The sequence below is a fragment of the Haliotis asinina genome, chromosome 2 (assembly GCF_037392515.1).
Source record: "Haliotis asinina isolate JCU_RB_2024 chromosome 2, JCU_Hal_asi_v2, whole genome shotgun sequence".
Taxonomy (NCBI): Eukaryota; Metazoa; Mollusca; class Gastropoda; order Lepetellida; family Haliotidae; genus Haliotis; species Haliotis asinina.
The window spans coordinates 5,567,154-5,588,371 of record NC_090281.1 but is presented as its reverse complement, the minus strand read 5'-3'; the positions used below and the strand labels follow the sequence as shown (position 1 = coordinate 5,588,371).

Genomic DNA, 21,218 nt, shown 5'->3' with positions numbered 1-21,218 from the left:
AATTATGATATACTAGTGGTTGTATTGTTCATCGTCAACAGGGTTTTAGTTTCTGATAATTTTGGTATGCAATGCACTGTAAAATTGTTCTCGTCACGATAGGCTGCAATATTACCGATGTGACGTTAAATGTTCACTCACTCACTCTGCAGATTTCATTCATAGCTTGTAGATTTTAAAGCCTGCAGGTAGCAGCAGGCCCTGTTATCCTGCGGGTAATTTAAGATATTGCAAACACTGCTTAGGAGCAGTGTTGGCAATACATATATATTGGAGATGGCCATCACTGTATTGGGAGGGGGGTGCTCTTTATAAACACCAATTTCCTTAAATAGTAGTATTTGTATTTTGGAAAATAAATATATAGATCTGGGCAACCAGAATATATCAATCGTTTAACACCCGCTTTGCTGGTCACAGCTGGTGACTTCACGATGTCTTTTGGAACAATGCAGTTGATGACAGCCGACTTGGAAGTGTTCATCTGGACGAGGTTTGTCAATTGTTTAGTACAGCTGTTGTATTAATCACGTTCATCGTCTGATGAGCATAGCGGAATCGTTCTATTTTCACTTCATTAATACTATGCTCTTGACAAAGTAGTCATGCGGCAAACTGAAATTCGAAAATCAACGACAGTTGGCGTGGCATTATCCATCAGAGCTAGGTCACCTACTATTGTGAATACGTTTAACATTGTACGATTTCAAGGTTTCGCGCGCAACCTATTGGAATGCATCTATCTGGTCTGCCAGCTTCTACACCAACGTCTGTACGTGTTGTTGATAGCCATTAGTGACCAATTTTAACTTGACAGTTCCTAGTGCGAGATAGAGACAAGATGAGCATACATTGTAATTAGAATAAACACTATAGTTTTGGTTACATAATACAACACGAGACAAAACAAGTGTGATATCCTGTTTTGTTTTTTATCATGCGTTTTACGAAGGAACAAAAATTGCCTTAGGGATAATAGAGTATTGTCTTATCATATAATAGCATTATGAAATCTCAAGCCGTTCACTCAAGCCATGTGAATGTCATGCAGCTATTACCATTTCCTTATTTGTGAAACAAAGTCAAATAGTAAAGCATAACTGAATGGAGGTTAGAGCTTGAGGATATGGGGGATCAACTGTACTTTTAGTCAAGTTCCGATAAAAAATGTCTCTTTGTTTATTTCCCATGGCATATGATATTCAAAATCTTATTGAACTGTATAGTCCTTGAGCCAGACCTAGAAAATATGCAGTTGACTACTAATCTAAGGGGCAAACAGTCACTGTGATTTTCATATAGTTTAACTGTATGCAGTTTGTGTAATCATGTGATTTACACCTCCCTTGCCCAGCTAAATGTTTTTGTTTTTGTTTTTTCAAAAGGTAATTTGATATGTAAATAATTACATTGTTTGTGTAATTATAAGTTAATTATTTAAATTTCAATTTAAGGTATTATTGTAATCGTACTTCAGGAAAATCAGAGTAAGTGAAATGTAAGTAATTTTATTTCATTAGATTACATGTTGTCGGAAGGGAATGATCGAGCGGTCACTTACTTTGATATCATCCATGGTGATTAAGTGCCCGATACTAATATAAAGACAAAGCTGATGTTATCTAATGGTTATCTATAACCAATGGTTAGATGTAATAACCATAAAGGTCATGATATGTTTTGAACATACATTTGTGAATTGCCATTGTAACCAGTCACCTCAGTCATTAACATGGTCATACGAGAGTTAAAGAATAACTATTAAAATCCATGTCCAACATTTATGTATGTTATACATGCCAGAAAACATGAAAACAATGTCCAGATTTACATTGCTGTTTTTGTTTTGTTGTGTTTTTGTTTTTTGTTTTTTCCTGTTTCTTTTGGGAAATTCACCCACGCTCCAGAAGGAGGAACTATTTCCTTGTGATACTTAAAGTGTAAGGAAACCGGAACCGGAATCTGCATCTGTCACGCCTAATGTACGCTCAGGTCGGTTAGTGATTTATGAAAACAAAAAGTCTTAATGGCCCCTTGCACTTGTCGTCTTAATTACACAGTTTTCAAGTTGAAACAATTAGTTACTTGAAAAAGAATTCGGCGTGAAAACAACAAACTCCTGAAACATGTTAAGGCTATACTGTAGAATTGGGTATGTTACACATCGATACAAATTTCCGCAAGTGGATACCTCAGACCAAAGTCACAGTAGAATTACAATGGCATAATTGTAGTGGCAACGGCAGTTAATTCACTAGTATTCACTTGGACATAGGTCAACCGATCCAAAACTGTCCAATATCCAGGATGAACACATATCATGTTTAGAGGGTAAATATGGATGTTAGTGGCTTTACTTACATAGCACGTAGTCTTAATACCTTCTGGAAGATTCTGATATCGCAAGAGGTGACTAACGGGATAGTCCCTTACTATAGTCTCATACTGAAGAAAAGTGCCATACAACATACTTCGCAAAACTATAAACGTCATGCTCCCAATTATTAAACCAAAGGAACAGTTAAGAGGTTTGGTGCTACTTTTCGCTTCGTTGCACATCCATACACACTGCTGAGGCTCACCCTGACTCCACACTTTAACGCAACTTTAGTGATTCTGCAAACTGCACTCTGTCAGGCTAGTTCTTCCATAAAACGCAAAGTCGATACTCTATCACTGGACCGTAACCAACTGTCGATAACACAAACTTGTCGAAACCTTTTGGGTGCAGCTGGACAAGCAGCGACATGTGGGCTGTAAGGTAAGCCACTTTTATAGAGGTGATGATGCTGCGATACATTTGCTTTACCTAACCTTCACACATCAATCAAATGCACGTTTATAATGATATCTTCATTGTAAGGCTCTGGATGTCGACCAACAACCTGAAATAATGATAAGACAGAACCTCTTATTATTAGATCGCGACATTTGCTCTGTGGAACAGTAGCCTCTGCCTTACAAATCAGAGACTGTACTGTCAGTCCATGTGACCAAGCACGGAATTTTGGAATTACCTTCAGAGCCTCTGCCTTACAAATCAGAGACTGTACTGTCAGTCCATGTGACCAAGCACGGAATTTTGGAATTACCTTCAGGTCTACTCTGGGGACTATGTTCATGTAGACACTATACGCATGACGGCATATTATTTCCTGCATAACATTTGTCAGATCCGACGCTACAGTGGCTAAGAAGCAATGAATACACTCATCTATGTTTTCTTTACATGTTGCCTGGGTTACTGCAATTTATAGCTGTAATAATCAAAGAAACAAGGCAATGCTAATGATCAAAAGTATTTTGTCAAGCTTAACACTTAACATGAAAGAAACTTACCAAATGTTGAAAATGAGTGAGTTTAGTTACAGATAGTAACTTTCTAGCTGTATAACGGCAGTCTGTAAAAAAGTGAGTCTGAACCGACAATCCAATGACCAACAGAACGTAAGAATTGATCTGCGCAATTGAGAAGCCATAACATGTGTCGACCAATTCAGCGAGCCTGAACACCCGATCCCGTTTGTCGCCTCTCAGGACAAGCATGGGTCACTGAAGATTAATTCAAACCTGGACCTGGTTTGTATTACAAGGGGTTAAGGGCAGTATTTGGCACTGTGAAACAAATGCATGTGTAGTGCGTGATGAGCCGTTAGACCAAACCTACTTGTTCTTGATGATTCATTTAATGTACCCATCCCCTTGTTGTTTGTTAAACAACTTTTATCCTAAATTGAATAAGATTCTCTAATTTAAATGTACAGCTGGCAAGGTAAATCATGACGAGTCCCACTCTTTATTTCACTTTATTCGATTTACCTTTTCGTTTTAAGTGACATCCATCGGTACGTTTTAACTGCAAACAGACTATAACCGCCTTCGGAGGTCGTGTGTTTCCGCCTTGGCGTTTGATCCGATAGTACAGTACAGGATTGTAAGTACTTATCAAGAATGTCAACCCTTGATTGCAGTCATGTCATCGTGCCCCATATTAACATGTTGAGGACGGTTTATCTAGTGATTCTGAAATCGGGACTGACCCCCTCCTCAGCTGTCATATTCTGCTGCGCTGGAGCCCTGAAGTCTTTCTTGGTGTAATACAGTATTTGTAAAGGAAGCATGCTGATGAGCCACATTTCCAATTTGCCTGGTGAGCTGATTCATGAAACCATACTTAAGCAGAAATGCCACTTTTCCGAGGGTCATTTCTGAGTGCCGAGCAAACTCACTGATAACTAGGGCTGTAACGATGCATCGAAACATCGATGGATTGCAACGAAAAAAACTGTTGATGAATTAACAGTGTGCATGTCTATCCATAGTTTAGAAATTGCCTTCAGTTGGTAAATGCGCCAGATAGAGGAGTGAGTTCAATTTTACACGGCACTGAGCAATATTCCAGCTATATGGCGGCGGTTTGTAAATAATCGAGTCTGGACCAGGCAATCCAGTGATAAACAACATGAGCATCGATCTGCGCAATTGGGAACCGATGACATGTGTCAACCAAGTCAGCGAGCCTGACCACCCGATCCCGTCAGTCACCTCCTACGACAAACCTAGTCGCCTTTTATGGTAAGCATGGGTTGCTGAAGGCCTATTCTACCCCGGGACCTTCACGGGTCGCCAGATAGAGCAAGTACCAGCTTCGTTTACCTTGATTTACATTTTTTCGCCCGTGTTACCTCCTACACAAACCTGATGTGAGTTATTACGAGACTGAAACTACTTAAGCATTTTCTTACTTTTTTAAAGTGATTCAAACAAAAGCATTCTTTGCGGAAATGACTTCAAATGTGACTATTCAAGGAGAAAAAAACTCTATTGCAATAGTGCGCTGCTACCAGAGTCAGTGAGTGAGTTAATATTTAACGTCACGTCAATATTTCAGCCATATCGTGACGAGAACATTCCACAATGAAAAGGACTATGTGTACATTATAAAACCTGTCAACAACGGACAGTAAAACAACTAGAATATCACAATTAGCATTAAAACTAGTGTGGAGAGTTAAAACTGATATCATTATATGGACAATACAGTATAAAACCAGGCTATAGATCGCCGACAACAGAAGGTAGATCACCACACTAGGGACCATGGGGAATGTCAGTACCTTTGCTAAATGCATGGACCCCAGTTGGAATTACACCATCCCCTCAGCTGTTGGCGATTGTAAGAAATTTTAGCCAAATTAAGATAACAAAAATACTACTCTTAAAAATCCTGGCATGTATAAATTTACTTTGAAAATTTTGGGACTTACGTACCCTCTCAGGAGGACAATAATTTTACAATATTTCAAACCCATTTTAGGGTACATCCACTAATAATCAATGTTCCTAATCTATACTTCCAACCATTAGAATATAACTATCTACAGAACATATGAATTACAATTCAACAAGGAAATCAATTTCCTTTAAAAATCCAATAACTAAATGAGTATTAACTGTGTTAAAAAGATCCTTAACAGTTTTTACGCTAAAACATTTATCCCTTATGATGGAGAATTCAACGTGGGCAAGTAGGACATGCTTGACCGTGGTTCTCTCATCACAAGGGATGCAAAACGGAGGTTCTTCACCTTTCAACAGGTATGCATGTGTATACCCTGTATGACCAATACTCATAAAGCGGATTGAACACACAGTTATATGCAGGGTTAGATTCATTAGTGTATAATTTAGTAATGTATTATAACCATAATTTTGTACGACGTTGTGTAAGAGATGGTTCATCGGCCTCAATGTAAAGACTGTCAATAGGTTCTAGGTCAATAAGTGAATAATTCTGAAAGACCCAAGGCAAAGTCTTAAGCCTTGATGGTGGACAGAATCAAGAAGTCTAAGGTTGCTTTTGCAGGCTCCACCAGATACGATGGAGCCATGATCGAGTTATGAACGGACCAGTGATCGATATAGGTGTGAGAGGGTAGTTTGATCCCTTCCCCACTTTGAGTTGGAAACAACTGTCAACAAATCTGGTGCCTTCAGGCATTTAGCTCTAAGAGATTTAATGTGAGGTAAGAAGGTTAAATGAGAATCGAAATTTAAACCCAAAAACTTAACTCACAAAATTTAAAGCCGTTTTCAAGACACCATTTATATATTTTGTTTAAACACAACTGTAATGGCCGTTCAATGGTATGCATATTTTTACCACGACAAGAAATATTAAAATCATCCACAAAAATTTATAACCTTGGATAAATTGTTGAGTTTTATACTAAATAAAGTGAGGGACACCCTCATCCTGATCGTAATTATCAGACAGCGTTGAACCCACTCGGTATTTTAAAAAGAGGCAAACGGCCTCTCAACCCTAACTCGTACATCCTTCAAAATGCCATGCTTCCAGGTCGTATCATATGCTTTCTCGAGATCGAAGAAAGTCGATACAGCATGTTGTTTATTTACAATAGCATTTTTTAACGAAGGATTCTAAACGTTGAAAATGATCAATGGTACTACGATTTTTCCACTCTGAATATTTGTGATCAGGTTATTGGTTTCAAGATAACAAGTTAATCTATTATTTACCATACGCTCCAGCTAGTCAGAGATATCGGTCTGTAGTTTGACGGATCTGTATGATCCCGGCCAGGCTTTGGTATTGGGATTACAATGGCATTACACGTCCATATTTGATCAAATATATCAATAAGTGTCATCAGACATGGTTCAGGTAAGTGTTTCAGAAGCTGGTAATGGATATTATCATCACCAGTTGCAGCGTCATGAGCTTGCACAAGAGTTGTATGTAGCTCATGTAATGAAAACACATCATTTTAATCTTCACCATTATTTGATTCGAAATTAAGTTTAATCTTTTCCTGTTGTTTCTGATATCTCTGAAGCTCAGGGACATAATCTGCCAATCATGAATTTTGGGCAAGGGTTTCGCCAATTTTATTTACAATTTTAGATGTGTCAGTAATTAAATTGTCACCATCTTTAAGATGGTGAACAGCAGTTCTTGAACCTTTGCCTTTAATTCTTTGAACCATGTTCCATACTTGGATATTGGTGCACGTGAATTAATTTTGGACACATAGTTCCTCCAAGATTGCCGTTTCTTTTGTTTGAAGGTACCATGTGCCTTTGCACTGAGTATCTTAAATTGAAGTTCTGGACAGTTGGTTGATGCTTTTTCCTCCCTTTCCCGGCTTGTCAACAATCTGTATTAAACCATGGTTTCCGTACATGTGGAGTTGTAGAGGACTTTGGTATACATTCATCAGCAATTTCATGTAAAACGTCTGAAAAACACTGAATAGGATCAGCTATGTCACTGACACATTCGGGTCTTAGGTTAGATGTGCATAGAGTTTGAAATAAGGACAAGTCTGCCCTGGAAAAATTCCATCTTGTATATGATGGGCAGCCAGATGGATTAAGGTCTGATAATATAGTTAGAAAGTGGTCACTTCCACAGAGATCATTGTGGACTGACACATCAAATTCATTAAGTAAGGAAGAGTCTGCAAGAGACAGATCCAGAGAAGAGTAGGTGCCGGTTGCAGGGTGCAGATAAGTGCTTGAATCATCATCATTGTATAAACATAAGTCATCATTGGAGATAAAATCTTCCAGTATTTGACCTTTTGAGCTATAGTTTGTACCACCCCATAGCGGGTTATGGGCATTGAGATCACCCATTATGATACATGGCTTAGGAAGTTGGTCATAGAGACCTTGAAGTTCAGACTGTTGGAGTGTTGAGGAAGGCGGTATATACAAAGAGCATAGTGTAATAGTAACTCTCACCGCAACGGCTTGGAGGTAAGTTTTAAGAGCTACAGAACTGTGGATAACATCTTGTTTAATGAGGATAGAAGATCATCCACTGGCCCTGACACCCGGATGGGAAGAATAATTATATGCATCAGACTGACGTAAATTAAAAGTGTCTGTCTGCGTTAGGTAAGTTTCCTATAGACAGAAGACTGGAAGAATGTTGACGGGAGATTATTCCTGAGAGAATTTCTGCTGATCAGGAAGTGATTCTGCTGTCTATTTCGATTGCTCAGGAGAAAGGTTTTTAGGAATGTCTGCATTCATCTATGTCAAGTCTGTTTGACAGGCATGTGACAAAGTAATGACTGGAGAAATATTTTCTTTGGTGGTCATTTCTGATGGTTTTTTGGCGATGGAGGTATAAGTTTGGCTTCAGCAAAACTGATGTTATTAGTGAATTTAATCCTGTTGACCTCCAGCAGCTTTTTCCAAGTGGGGCAATCCTTGGAAAAGGCTGAGTGATTTCCATGGCATTTGGCACATTTTTTTGAGCTACTTTCACAATCTTCTGTTACAAGAGTATTCTCAGCACAATGAGCACCTGTAACAGACAATGTGCAAGTGTTCACACCATGTCCAAACTTCTGGCATTTGAAACATCTCAGAGGATTGGGGATGTATACATCAACATTAACACTGTAGTAACCATCCCTGATTGATTTTGGCGGATTCGGTGCAGAAAAAGAAAACAGGTATGTGTTAGTTGGAACACTCACATTGTTTTTCCGAGTGGAAAATCTTTTTACATACATAACACCTTCATCCTTCATTTCTGATACCACGTCAATCTCAGCCGTATCTGCAAATAGCCAATCTCGGTCTCGTGTAATACCTTTACTGGTGTTCAGAGTTCTGTGAGCAGAGACCTTAACCAGACCTCCAAAAACCGTTTCAGTGGACGACAGGTTAGTTGCTTGCTGTTTTCTACTACATGCAAGTAATAAACATCCTGCAAGCGTTTCACATCTTTAATGTCTCCTGCTATTCCGTGGATACCCGTACATATCGCAAACGGATTCAGCTTTGAGGGAGCATTTCCTAGAGTCCGAAGGATCAGAAAACGAGGCCAGTAATCAATGGATTTGGAGGGTCTCTGTTCATCGTCATCATTATCGAGTTGGCGTTTCGGTGAGTTTGGGGTTTGGTATTCCATGGTAAGTTAGTATAGATTCGTCATTAGAACTCCACACCCAACATGGAGCATCACATGGACAATGCTAAGAGCAGGCGGGTTTCCAGCCTGCAGCACCAAGGATACCCTGATGATATACTCAAGCAGGATAATCAACAAGTAATTATTCCACCAGATTGGCAGATTGGCCCATGAGCCACTGCCCTCTGGACATAGGACTCAAGGAAAGGTACCAAATTGGAGTTATACAATTACAAAATACATGTATCATCATGAGACCATGACAGCTGACAAAAGTCTTAAATAATTTCTAAAAATTCATGCAGCAAAATATACATGTACAGGGCTTAGCATGACCAGCCGACTGATTGAATCGGGCCCATTCAACCATCCGTCTAGGTGAAGTCTGGGCCAAAGTGGTGTGTTGAGCAATAGGAATAATGGTCCTGCTCCCATGCCCTCAACCACCAGGATCCCTTCCTCCACCGACACAGGGCCGCAACCCACAGCAAACGGGTTGGTGGACCAAATATCCCCCCGTGTCCACAAGGGGGGTGAACGGCTCTCAGCGTTACCCAGCACCCACCACGAGGAAGTGGCCGTTCACGGGTGCCAGCAGCTACCAGAAGCCTATTTCTGTCGACCACCTACATATCGCCAGGGCGATAATCCAATCTCTCGTAATGACTCCAAGGCCTACTGATGTTTCTTTTGATGACACCTGTTACGAGTGTGTATTTTCTGTATATTTTGTTATTAAATAATAATTATTATTGGGTCACAACGCTTAGTGTTTTGAATAATAATTATGATGGGTCGTATAACAGATGGTCAGCATTTTGAACATTTTGGTAGCAGGCTCTCCGAAAATTGTTTGCCCTTGGTTTTCTATTTGTTACTTCCGGGAGACAGTTTCTACAGTGTTGGCGATGGTCGTATGTGCCGGAAATTTCGGGAAATGACTGAGTGTATATAAAAAGACTAGTTGTCGTGTTGAGACTGGGACACACATAACTGGAGTAAACAATCACTGCCAGAGCTTGATCATCATAGCCGCCGTCAGACCGATCACTGTGTTACATTCTGCATTACTGATTCTCTCTCGCACTAAGACTTTGGTGAGTTTGCTGTATTATATTTTGTGACCCATTGCCTTACATCTTGTCTCACTTGTATTGTAGTTGAAATTGGTATTGTAAAATTGACTTGTGACTTTGTGTAACTTGCTCTCTTTGCCAATTAACCAAAAATATGTATGTTTTTTGACTTGTCTTTGTTCTGTTTTGCTTGTTCAGGTGGGATTTCTTACATCATTTGTCACGGCAAATTCTTAACCGTAACACACAAAGGCGTTTACAAAGTGACTTTCTTTAAAGCCAGCTCCACATATTCTTCACACATCTAGACACTTTTTTTCAAACACCTTGTTCACATTGTGCCCCTGACTATGTGCCTCAACCCACTCAACACAGGATGGTTCCAACGGGGATTACCCAATCATCAATCTTTATTTGAGGACCGTTTCTTTAATCCTCAAGATATAATCCATAGAAAACATTTACGCGTATATGTTTATCCCGATTGGTATTATTTAACGCATAAAACATGGAATTGAAGTGTTCATATATACCTGTTTCTTTTCCCTCCAGCATCCCCGCTTTCCTCACATGGATTGGTGTGACCTACGGGTATCGCGGGTACAGGGATCGCATACCCAATGGCCACAACCTGTCCCACCCTTGTGTAAAGGGTGAGGTGTGGCAGGGGGTTGGGCACGTGAACCCCGCGGGTGGAGGTGCCAGAAATCAGTTCGGTGTTGATTTTGCAAATCAAGGCAGAAAGGTCAGTAAATACAAACGTTTTCTTGCTCGACAGGCTTGTTCACTGGAGCTTAAAAACTGAATAGGATTTTGCAGTTGACAGAAAGGCTGAATGAAAGTAATTCATTAGTCTGTAATCTAAAGCACTGACCGAAAGGCTAAATGGTTAAATTACAGCTAAAGTCTCCTTCCCATTTTTTATCCATATCCAACCACTTCAAAGTCCGCTTTTCACAAAATTAAATAAATTTTGAAGATCGTGGTTAGATCAAGCAATCCATGCTTGTCGTCATAGGCGACTAAATGGATTGGTTGGTTTTGTTTGGTATGTATGTAAACGTATCCCAACTGCCTTGATCGATTGTCATGACTTTGATCACTTGATTTTTTTATCCCGACTCGACGATTTACCGTGACAGATTTACAGTGAGAGGCGTGTCAGTAACAAAACAAGGTTCATAATCTGGGTGTCGAATTCACGCTATCTCAGTTACTTGCATCACCTTAAACGATTAGGTCACCCGTGCCAACATATTAGGAAGCATGTCACCCAAACCTTTCTTCTCCATACAGTGGGCTAATGTGTGTAACATGGACTCCGATGGTGATGGGATGACCAATGGTCAGGAGCTGGGTGACCCCCAGTGCATGTGGACACCTGGAGCCACGCCCACACGGACCACTAATCTCACACACCCAGGTATGTCCTTTTGTGTCGTGGAACTTGAAAACAGACAACGTCCTATCTGTCTCATCCAAGGCTGAAACAAATTGCACTTACAGCTATACACATACATTACATAATAATCAATGACATTAGTTTGAAAGTGAATGCATTTCTCCTTTATTGAATGTACTCCTCCTTTATGTCAATCGGCACTGTAATTTTGTAAGCACGGTGGGGATGAACGTGTATCCTCTCTCAATGTATTTGACAGTCCATAATGTGTAAATCACACCTTTCTTGAAGGTCTTCTTTCCTTGTGCCATAACTGCATCTTGTATACACAGATACGTGCAGTTATATCTGTACATGTGGTATCTGTGTCCCTGCACTTCTCTTTTCAGACCTATTTATACTTGCTTGGTTTCTCTCTATTGACGATCTGAAACGTTTCTTATCACTGCTGCTGAATAAATTGCATATGTACATTTTAAGAGATTGCTGGATTTTAATCATTGGTGTGTACATACTGAGTTCATGCAAACTTGTATCTGTTGAAAATCTGAAAGTGTCCCATTATATGCGTCGACTTTGGAAGGCATTAAGAATCTTTAATGGTTCGAGGGAAGCAAATGATACACGACAGGTCACAGGCATATTTCATGGATATGAAATTGTCCGGTCGCAGCTCGTAAGTTTTAGTTAGCGCATTGCTTGAAAGTGAAAGTGTCCCACCTCTGTTAGATGCATAATATATCCATGACCACTGATCATATTTCAGGCTATTGCGATACATCTTCAAGTCAGACTTGTGACAGACTTGTCAAAGCTCCATGTGGAAGCAGTGAATTTAACTGCCCTGCCGCCACAGAAAAAGGTAGAAAAAAAGAGAGATAGAGAAGAGAGAGAGAGATGCTCAAACATTTTACACATATATAAATCGTTCTTCAATCATGTCACACGTTCTGTTAGTTAAGTGCCTTCAGACATTGCTGAAATGTAAATGCATACATCAATGTTTATCTCAGAAACACATTCTAAGATTATAGATAAATCATATTAAATATGTCGGAAAAGAGAGTATGAAAAGAGTCTGTAGATCACCAACAACTGAAGGTAAATCACCATACTGGACCACGGAGATTGATAGTGCCTGCCTGAACCCTAGCTGGATTTTCACAATCACTTCAGCCCGATAGCGACTGTAGGACACGTGCAAATGTAGCCAAAATTTAAATCACAAAAATGCTACGTTTGAAAAAAGTGTGAATATAGTTTGAAATATTTGGGACTTTCGAACCCTTTCATGAGGACAATAACTGTACAATACTTAAAGTCCCTTTTAAGGATTCTATCAGTCGCACTTAATAATCTGCATTACCAATTATAAAACATAAAGAAAATGAGTAATGGTACTATAAAGGTAAATGACTGGAAGCCACAATTTGGCACACGGCACCAACAGGTGAAGAGCACGTGACATCTAATGGACAGAGGGAAAGGAATAGGACAGTTCACAGACACATAGCACGAATCATGAAATTTATCAGTCATTTCAAGCGGGACAACCTCTAGCAGCAATACATGCCCAGACTCGCCTTCTCATCAATATTGTCAGCCAATGAATGACATCATTCAGAATTATATTCCATACGTCCCTGAGGATCTCTTCAAATTCTTGTCGTTTCGCTAGGGGTCATGATGGTCTTTTCACCTGGCGATTTGGAACAATGTGCTCTTCACTGACGAGTCTAGATTTTGTTAGGAGTACAATGATGGCCGTATTCACGTGTACAGACGTCCGGGTGAGAGGTTTTCTGACATAAACGTTAGGGAAGGACACAGTTTTGGTGGAGGGTCAGTTATGGTGTGGGGAGGCTTCAGCAATGGTCATCACACTACTCTCTATCACATCCAAGGGAATCTTACAGCCATAAGGTATCGAGATGAGATTTTGCAACCCCTCATTATTCCAGCCCTAAACGCCATTGGTAAAGCAGCCATTTTGCAGGCCGATAACGCACAATGATGCCGTGGGAGAGTGATCAGTGATTTCCTGCAACCAAGCAACATCAACAATATGCAATGACCGGCCTATTCACCCCATCTAGCGCCCATTGAACACCCGTGGGACGTGTTGAGGCAACGTTTAAGGATCAGTCATTCGCCCCCAATAAACGCTGCACAGGTGTTGCAATTCCTGCAACAAGAGTGATTCGCCATTCCCCAAGGCGCTCTGGGGAATCTTGTTGAATCGATGAGACGCCAGTGCCTCGCCTGCATTGAGAGCAGAGGGGGACACATGCTTGTGTTTTATCTGAATTCCTCTGATTTATTTCCTACAATGAATTGAGCATAACCACCAATAAAATTCGTTTTCATCCCTTGTTTCTTGGATTATTTTGAGTAGTATAATTTTGGCTAATAAATCCATTAACAAACACTGTGCCAGCCAAAAGCAACTGAAACATCACACGTGTTTAAATCCATAGATTAGCATTTTATCGCCCTAAATATCACTTTGTAAAGCTATACAATGCAGCATGTAAAGAAAACTGGGCCCTCATCACATTGCAAAGGATGGTGGCGTAGTGGCTTGTGCCAGTGAGATTTCGACCCACAACAATCGCCTCTAGATTACCAGGAGATAGTTCTTTTTTCACAGCCGAAACTAATGACATATTAACAAATGCTTTAATATATTAAAAGGCATCCTAAATATAAACAATATATCATGTTTTGAGACTTTCTTTCGTGCCTTCAGGCCATAAAACGTTCTTGCAAACAGTCATTTTTACCTGAAATCATTTAATTATATAATGACCTTGCTACTGGCTGAAAGTTTCCTGGCAGTTTTGGAATTTCTGCTTAGGCAGCACTCAACAAATATGTGACAGCACTTCGTATTCTATTCTCTGATTACAAAGCTACCATTAGAGGATCAGATCAATGATATGGACACTGCCATGGACAGCCAGTGGTCCAGATATGCATCCTAATGACTATTTTAGGACGTAGGGCGAGAGCAAAAGATCTTTCAATTCCGAACCTTCTGGAACTGACCTATGCATTCAATGATGAATGGATCCCGAGAATCAGACGTTGGGTGGCCAGCTCCAGACGGCATGTTGAAAAGTGCGTGGCAGTTACACCAGAAACTGATTTAGTCAGTCATTGTGGACCTTACTAGTGTGTTCACCATTAATGAAATGTGACCTGTCTTGTGTGTCTGCCAGCCATACTTAGTTGTTTTTATTTTACTCAACTGATACTGATTTTCATCAACTTTAGTTTACTACATTTAAACTTCAGATTAGTGCTCAAATTCAGTCTTGTTTTCTCAATGAACGCTCACCTGGGGCCATCTTAACACCACTGTATGAGGTTGAAGATCCAGTTTTACTATGTAAAAAAGCAGATGGTGCTATATTTATTTATATTTACCACGAGATGCATTTTAAGAACCGTTAGTATAGCTTTGGCTTCTACGTTCTGTAAACATAGAGCTGTTATCTGGTGATCTAGAATATATTCCTCTGGATTCCATAACAGTGGCATATGCCTGTGCACTACCATCCTTTGATCCATCAGTAAATAATGATTTGTATAAATACCCTTCATGAAATGTAGGGGAACTGTACTTTCAATGTATGATGGTCGAAATTGGGAGCTATATGGGATTGAATAATAAGTACTTGAATTATCTGCAGTTGTATTCTTGTCTGTATTGCAATTTATGTTTCTGATTTCTTAAATGTAGTTAATGTTAGGTCGACTTGAGGACAAGAAAGGAGTTTGGGAAGGAAATGTATGTTTAGCTCAATGCCGGCAGCAGAAATAAATGGCTTAAATGTTAGCAGAATAGGCGAAACGAGAAGATTTCTAGTTGTACAAATCCCAATACTACACCAATACTCCAATAAGGGGGTGAGCCCCCATTGTTTATACTACTTATTGGCATAGTATTGGGATTCCTGGTATAGTACTGTCTAACTGTTTCTCATATCTTGTAGCAATAGACTGGAAGCGTTTCTTGAATCGTTCCTCGTATCGAATACTCCACTAGAGGCAGCTGCGGTCATACAGATTCCCTATGTTCACAAAACAGTCATCAATCGCTATTTCTTCTGGAACTTCGAGTGGTGTAGTCAGTGTCTTTGTTTCTCCATAGAAAACATTTCTTGCTGCTGGCGCAGTGGTCTATGGCACCGCACTTGCAAGTCGAGTTGTCAGCGTCTAAAATGATGTGGAGTTTTGGTATGGCATCGAGACAGTCGGTGCATAGGTTGTGTCTGTCATTGGGTTCCGGGCAGTCTGTGAGTATAATTCGTAGTTTGCCTGCTGCAGGTCGATATTGGTGTGGTGGGTAGAGGTACACAAAATCAACTATTTTGCCGTCTTCTACAAACTCGCGAAAGAGCAGCAAATAGAGTTCAAGAAATTGTTGAGGAATCTGGTATTGCTCGTAGAAGGTGTAGCTCGATCGCTCCAGGATTTATTCCTCTTGGTCAGAAAGGAAAAGATATGAATTATCCATCAGGGTAGCGAAGTCAGAGGTTGTCTTTGTGCCTTGGATTCTTGTATATCTGGCTTGCGATATGTGCTATTCCTCTTCGCTTCTCGAAGGGACGAACAACCTGACAGGATATCGGCATAGGTTTCATGCGATAGTTTGGTTCCTGGCATTTCGGCTATTCTAACTACATACTCATAACATGTATTGTATCCGTTTTCAGTTGCATGGGCTGACCAAATGAAGAGAAGGAAGAGAAAAAATCAGTCTACTTATGTTTTCCAGAGTGACACAGATGGGTGGCTAGTGTTATTTCAGATTCGTATGATTAACATGCAACATGCTTCTTTGAAGCATTTATAACTACCATGCATTGATAGTTTGTAATAGAGTTGAAAGAATAAAACTGGGTACAACTCTTTCAAGGTATAACAATATTTCTTCCTATGTTGTACTCTAAACTTTGCCAAAATGGATACATAAGCTCCCAGGATACTTGCAACTAAAACTGCATTTGCTGGAAAGTATTTGCTTAAGCTTTTATGATCACATCCAAAACAGACCTCAACCCTGACCTCTGAATATCAGATATGGTGTCAATCTATCATATATGAGATATTGGAAATGATACAAAAGGGCTTAGCTGAAATGTGTTCATGTTACTGGAGCCAAGTTTAGTTTTCAGCCCTGTGATGCATAGTTTATGGATTATGTTAGAGAAGAAGAGCTTTATTTATTCAAATTTGTAGTGGTACTATGCTGTCTGTAGAGAGATGAAGAGGTTGCTCCTGTCTGAAGAAATGAGCGAGTAGTTCTTACGTTTTACTTGGTTGTTGCTTATTTGTCAAACTTAAATTAACATTGTATGCATATATTGTCTTTTTCTAGTCATTACTACATGTCATACGTGGCCAGTTCATGATGATGTTGAAACAGCTGAGTTGGGTACCTCTCCGTCAGTTACAGATTTCGCAGTTGTATGTGTTAGATAGATATATTACCTTTATTGCAAAAATGAAAGACAAGATTTAAAAAAAGTACAATGCATACCAATACTTTTCAGAAGTGTAGAATCTCTTTTCGGAATTACCCTAGCAAATACATGGCTGGAAGGAAATGAGGTAACTTAGTTATGGAACAGGTGTTTGAATGCTAATAATTTTTTAAATAGTTATTTGTATTAATAATATTTTGATAAGTTATCCCTTGCCCTAGTTTCACATAAAATATCATGCTAATTGTACAAGCAGAACACTAAATATTCATCTGAATACATTTGAATATGTGTGTATCTCATTACCTTCAAGGTCGAACATATATTTTTATGTTGTAAAATATGCCGTTTTAAATTTTAGTGTCACTCTTTGGGATAGAAAGGTGTGTTGTACCATGACAATTACCATCCATACTTATTTTGGTGATGTTTCTCTTATCTTTAGACATTAATCATGAAAACATTGTTTAAACGAGAAAAAAGGTTTCAAATTATTGACTTGGTGCTACTCATATTCAGATTTCCATATTGTATGTAGTAAATATGTGCCTGCCATCACCAAAATGGATCGACAGGATACCATTACAGAACTAGAATACTAAAACATATTTTTTGTTGAAGCGCAGAAATATATTTAAAATGTTCCTAACCCCCAAAATGGCTGAAAAAGCTTGTAAGACCAAATAAATGTATTTGGTATGAAAATCAAAATGTTTTGTTGTTATTGAAACTTCATTCTAGTAACACAACCAATGTTTTTGAAAACGTCCCATAAATAATCAATGACGGTGCGTAGTTGTATTGGCAGAAAGTATGCAGCTTCAGTAACCAGACATCGTGGCCAGAAATCATTGTTTGATGAATTAGTTTCATTTGGACGATTTAATTCGTCCAGACGTGTCTTTTTTCTTTTGTTTCCAGCTGAACCAGGTAGTTAAGGTAACATGTTGAAAGGAAAAAAGATTCAGCACCTCTTCTCCTGTATCCAGATTGTGTCTTGCAGGAGTCCAGAAACGGGTTCTGAGGTTTCCACGAACACCAGTACCAGACAACGAAACCACATATGTTTGCATGACCTTTGACCTGGATAACTCACAGGATTACCATATGTTTGCCACCAAACCAGAAATTGACAACGCTGACGTCATGCACCATATTTTCTTAGCTGGCTGTCAAGATGGCGGTATGTATTCATGCCACATGATCTGCGTTGGCGTGTGAATGGTGCCATTTACTTCTGTACCACGTTCCCCACTACTTTGGCCGTGACGATGGCATGTATTCACGTAATTATAACAGATTATCTTCGTATGAAGTTACAGCCATAGTGCTATGTTTACCAAGCGTCCATAGATAATTCTTCGCTTTTTCCATTTCCATAAAGTTTCGATGGTACCAGTCGAGTGAACTGTACTGTCATTCAGAAACAAACTCTGGAATCACAGAATACCATTCTTATGGGACATAGAAGCATATTTCCGTGATGGTCTAACTTGATTTGTTGGTGATGTATATATTCCGTAATTTATATTGTTTTGTCCTATAGCACTATCAGCTTTAACTTTCCACGCTAGTTCTAATTATACGTGTGGTATTCTAGTTGTTTTACTGTCCTCTGACGAAAGGGTTTTCTTTATAATATACACTTACTCAATTTCAATATCATGCATGTTCTCGTCACGACATGGCTGAAATATGACCGATGTCACGTGACTCATAAGCATCTCTCGTAAGACGAAACGTCCGCTCATTTCCCCAAACGTAACAGTGTACGACCTATACAAACGAAAGTCGCTAAAGCGTCCTGATACATTACGCTGACAGGGACAACGGTCAGTCTGTCGTTGCACACGGCAAACGCATTATTCTGTCTAATTTTGCCCGTGTCGTAATATCACTGTTGAGACAACAGAGGCCCTGCATCATTGACGTGTCATTACCAATGTTGGCAGATCACTGGTCTTCATAGCATACCAACATTGGGAGTTAGTATATAAACTAAAAAAAGATCATCAATCGGCAACTAAATGTAGTAGCGGGTAGAGGGGTAATGTTGGTGGAGGGGTGCACGCAACACAACGCTACTTGTGGTTATAGTTGACAGCCGTTTATTTCAATTAAAATGAATAGTTGAGGTGACCCTGAAAACATACATACACGTAACTACATATTTGAGCGTAGCATTCATAACATGGCATTCATATGGAAGTATTGCATTTTCCATTTATTAACGGGATATAACTAGCCCTGATACTGCTCTAGCACAAATACATTGTAAAATATAAATAACAACATGAAAACTATTCATACATACATAAATCATTTAGGATATTCAATAAGTATGTTGCACATATACCTGAGGAAAATGCATTTAGTTTAATACTTATAAGGTCCTATAATGTACACTTACCACTGTGTGGCAATGAGTGACTACGACCTCTCATGCAGTCGAGTTGTCGAAGATCATTCTGATAAACTCCTCATTAACTCCATAAAACATCCAATATACTGAACTGATCCTCCTCTTTTTATGATCTTTATTGACTGCCACTAAGCTGTGTGTAACACAAACCTTTAAAACTTAGCAGACAATAGGTGGCAAGCTGACCAGAGAAACTGAGACAGAAAGACAAAAGAAGCATGTGCAGAGTGGAAGCGCATGGGTCAGAAGCTGGCCTGACCCAGTAGAGAGACTATTGTTAATTGGAGTGATTGTGGGTGCAGGGATACATTTAACTGAGAGGGTTTGTTATATTTTATTTGTACACATAAAAGCTGACACCTATACACTATATATTAACTATATACAAGTTCTTAATATTGAAACGTATAGACTATGAAACTAATAACGATTAAAAACATGACCTGGCCACATACTTCCCTTCCCCATGAAATGACGTCCTCGTCATTTGGAAGTTCCATCCAGAATGGAAATAAAAGCTTGAGAAAGGCTGCCACTCAGTCTTTCTAGAACGCCACTAGCTGCAAGCTCTTGAATGGCTCTGGATCTCCTGTCCATATTAGCATCTGAAGGTGGCACTCTGTGACTCATGACATACTCCCCAGACGTCATCCAAGGAGGCTTCTTAATTTGTCTTCCTGAACGCCTTGGAGCAGGTTCAGGTGGAGATCTCGGTGTAGATGCAGCGGCGGAAGCTATCTGGACTCCAGCTATCTCCTGTCCAGTTACGTCCCCATCATTGTTCGCAGTTGCATCAACTTCTTGATTTTCTTCTGTGTCCTGCTGTTCCTCCAACAACACTGACATATGGCCGTCGCCACCAGAAGAAGATCCCTCTACTTCAAGAAATTCCTGGTCGTCACCGGTCCTCTCTTGGGTAGATAACTCATCTTCAGCAGACACTGTGTTCATCGCAAGGGAGCCATGAACTTCTGCTGCTTCTTGAAACGTCTGAACAGGCACTGTAATTGTTCCAAGTTCTATGGTATCACTCTCCTTCTCATTTATCACCTCTGATGTCGTCTCTTGAAAGGGAGATGGTACAATCAAGGTCCTTCGTCTAGGAATGGGAGTTGGTCTCATTTTAGGCTTAGCATCCTCTGCTGGTAATATAGCTCCGATAGGTAGTAGATGATTGCGATGTAAAGTCCTCTTACGTCCTTCTCCAGATTCCTTACGGACAACAAATACAGGAATGTCCATGTTAGGCTGTTCCAGGACTATGTGTACATCCTCCTCCCATCGGTCTGCCAGTTTATGTCGTCCATCAAACGCCAAAACCTTTACCAGCACTCGGTCTCCTACTTCAATGGTTCCTCCTCTTACCTTCAGATCATATCCGACCTTCTGTCTGTCTTGAGCACTGCGGGTAGTCTTAGATGCCTGCTCATAAGCACTCCTGAGTCTTTCCCGGAGGGCCTTGGTATACTGATACACTGACTTCCTCTCTCTATTGAGTTCTAAGCCAAAAGCAAGATCGATGGGTAATCTAGGTTCACGTCCAAACATGAGGAAGAATGGGGTCTGGCCGGTGGTCTCATGGCGAATGCAATTGTATGCGTGAACTAAAGGTCCTACATAATTCTTCCAATCCCGTTTCTTATCAGGTGATAGGGTGCCCAGCATGTCACAGAGGGTCCTGTTAAACCGCTCACACATGCCGTTGCCCATGGGATGGTATGGAGTGGTCCTTGACTTTTTGATATTCAATATGTCACACAATTCCTTAATGAGTTTGCCCTCAAAGTTGGCTCCTTGATCTGTGTGGAGACGCTGTGGCATTCCATAGTGTTGAACAAAATTGGTGTAGAAGGTCTCTGCAGTCGTCTTTGCT

At 39.9% G+C, this 21,218-nt stretch overlaps 2 protein-coding genes across 2 annotated transcripts in view; one reads left to right on the top strand and one right to left on the bottom strand.

Annotated features, from left to right (window-relative positions):
- Nucleotides 1–434: 434 nt before the first annotated feature.
- The window catches only part of LOC137274761 (dopamine beta-hydroxylase-like), a 34,157-nt gene continuing 13,373 nt past the window's right edge, over nt 435–21,218 (top strand). The window contains exons 1-5 of the mRNA XM_067808097.1: nt 435–493; nt 10,582–10,774; nt 11,326–11,452; nt 12,198–12,293; nt 17,927–18,106. Coding sequence (XP_067664198.1) covers nt 435–493; nt 10,582–10,774; nt 11,326–11,452; nt 12,198–12,293; nt 17,927–18,106 — 655 coding nt within the window. The remainder of the gene's footprint in view (nt 494–10,581; nt 10,775–11,325; nt 11,453–12,197; nt 12,294–17,926; nt 18,107–21,218) is intronic.
- LOC137273681 (uncharacterized) lies at nt 19,829–21,192 on the bottom strand. The gene has a single exon (XM_067806474.1). It carries the CDS (start codon nt 21,164–21,166, stop codon nt 19,829–19,831), a length of 1,338 nt encoding a protein of 445 aa, XP_067662575.1. The 5' UTR covers nt 21,167–21,192.

What these genes read in the sequence shown, in the direction of transcription:
- LOC137273681 (XM_067806474.1), bottom strand. Translation starts at nt 21,166, where the DNA reads ATGCCACAGCGTCTCCACACAGATCAAGGAGCCAACTTTGAGGGCAAA.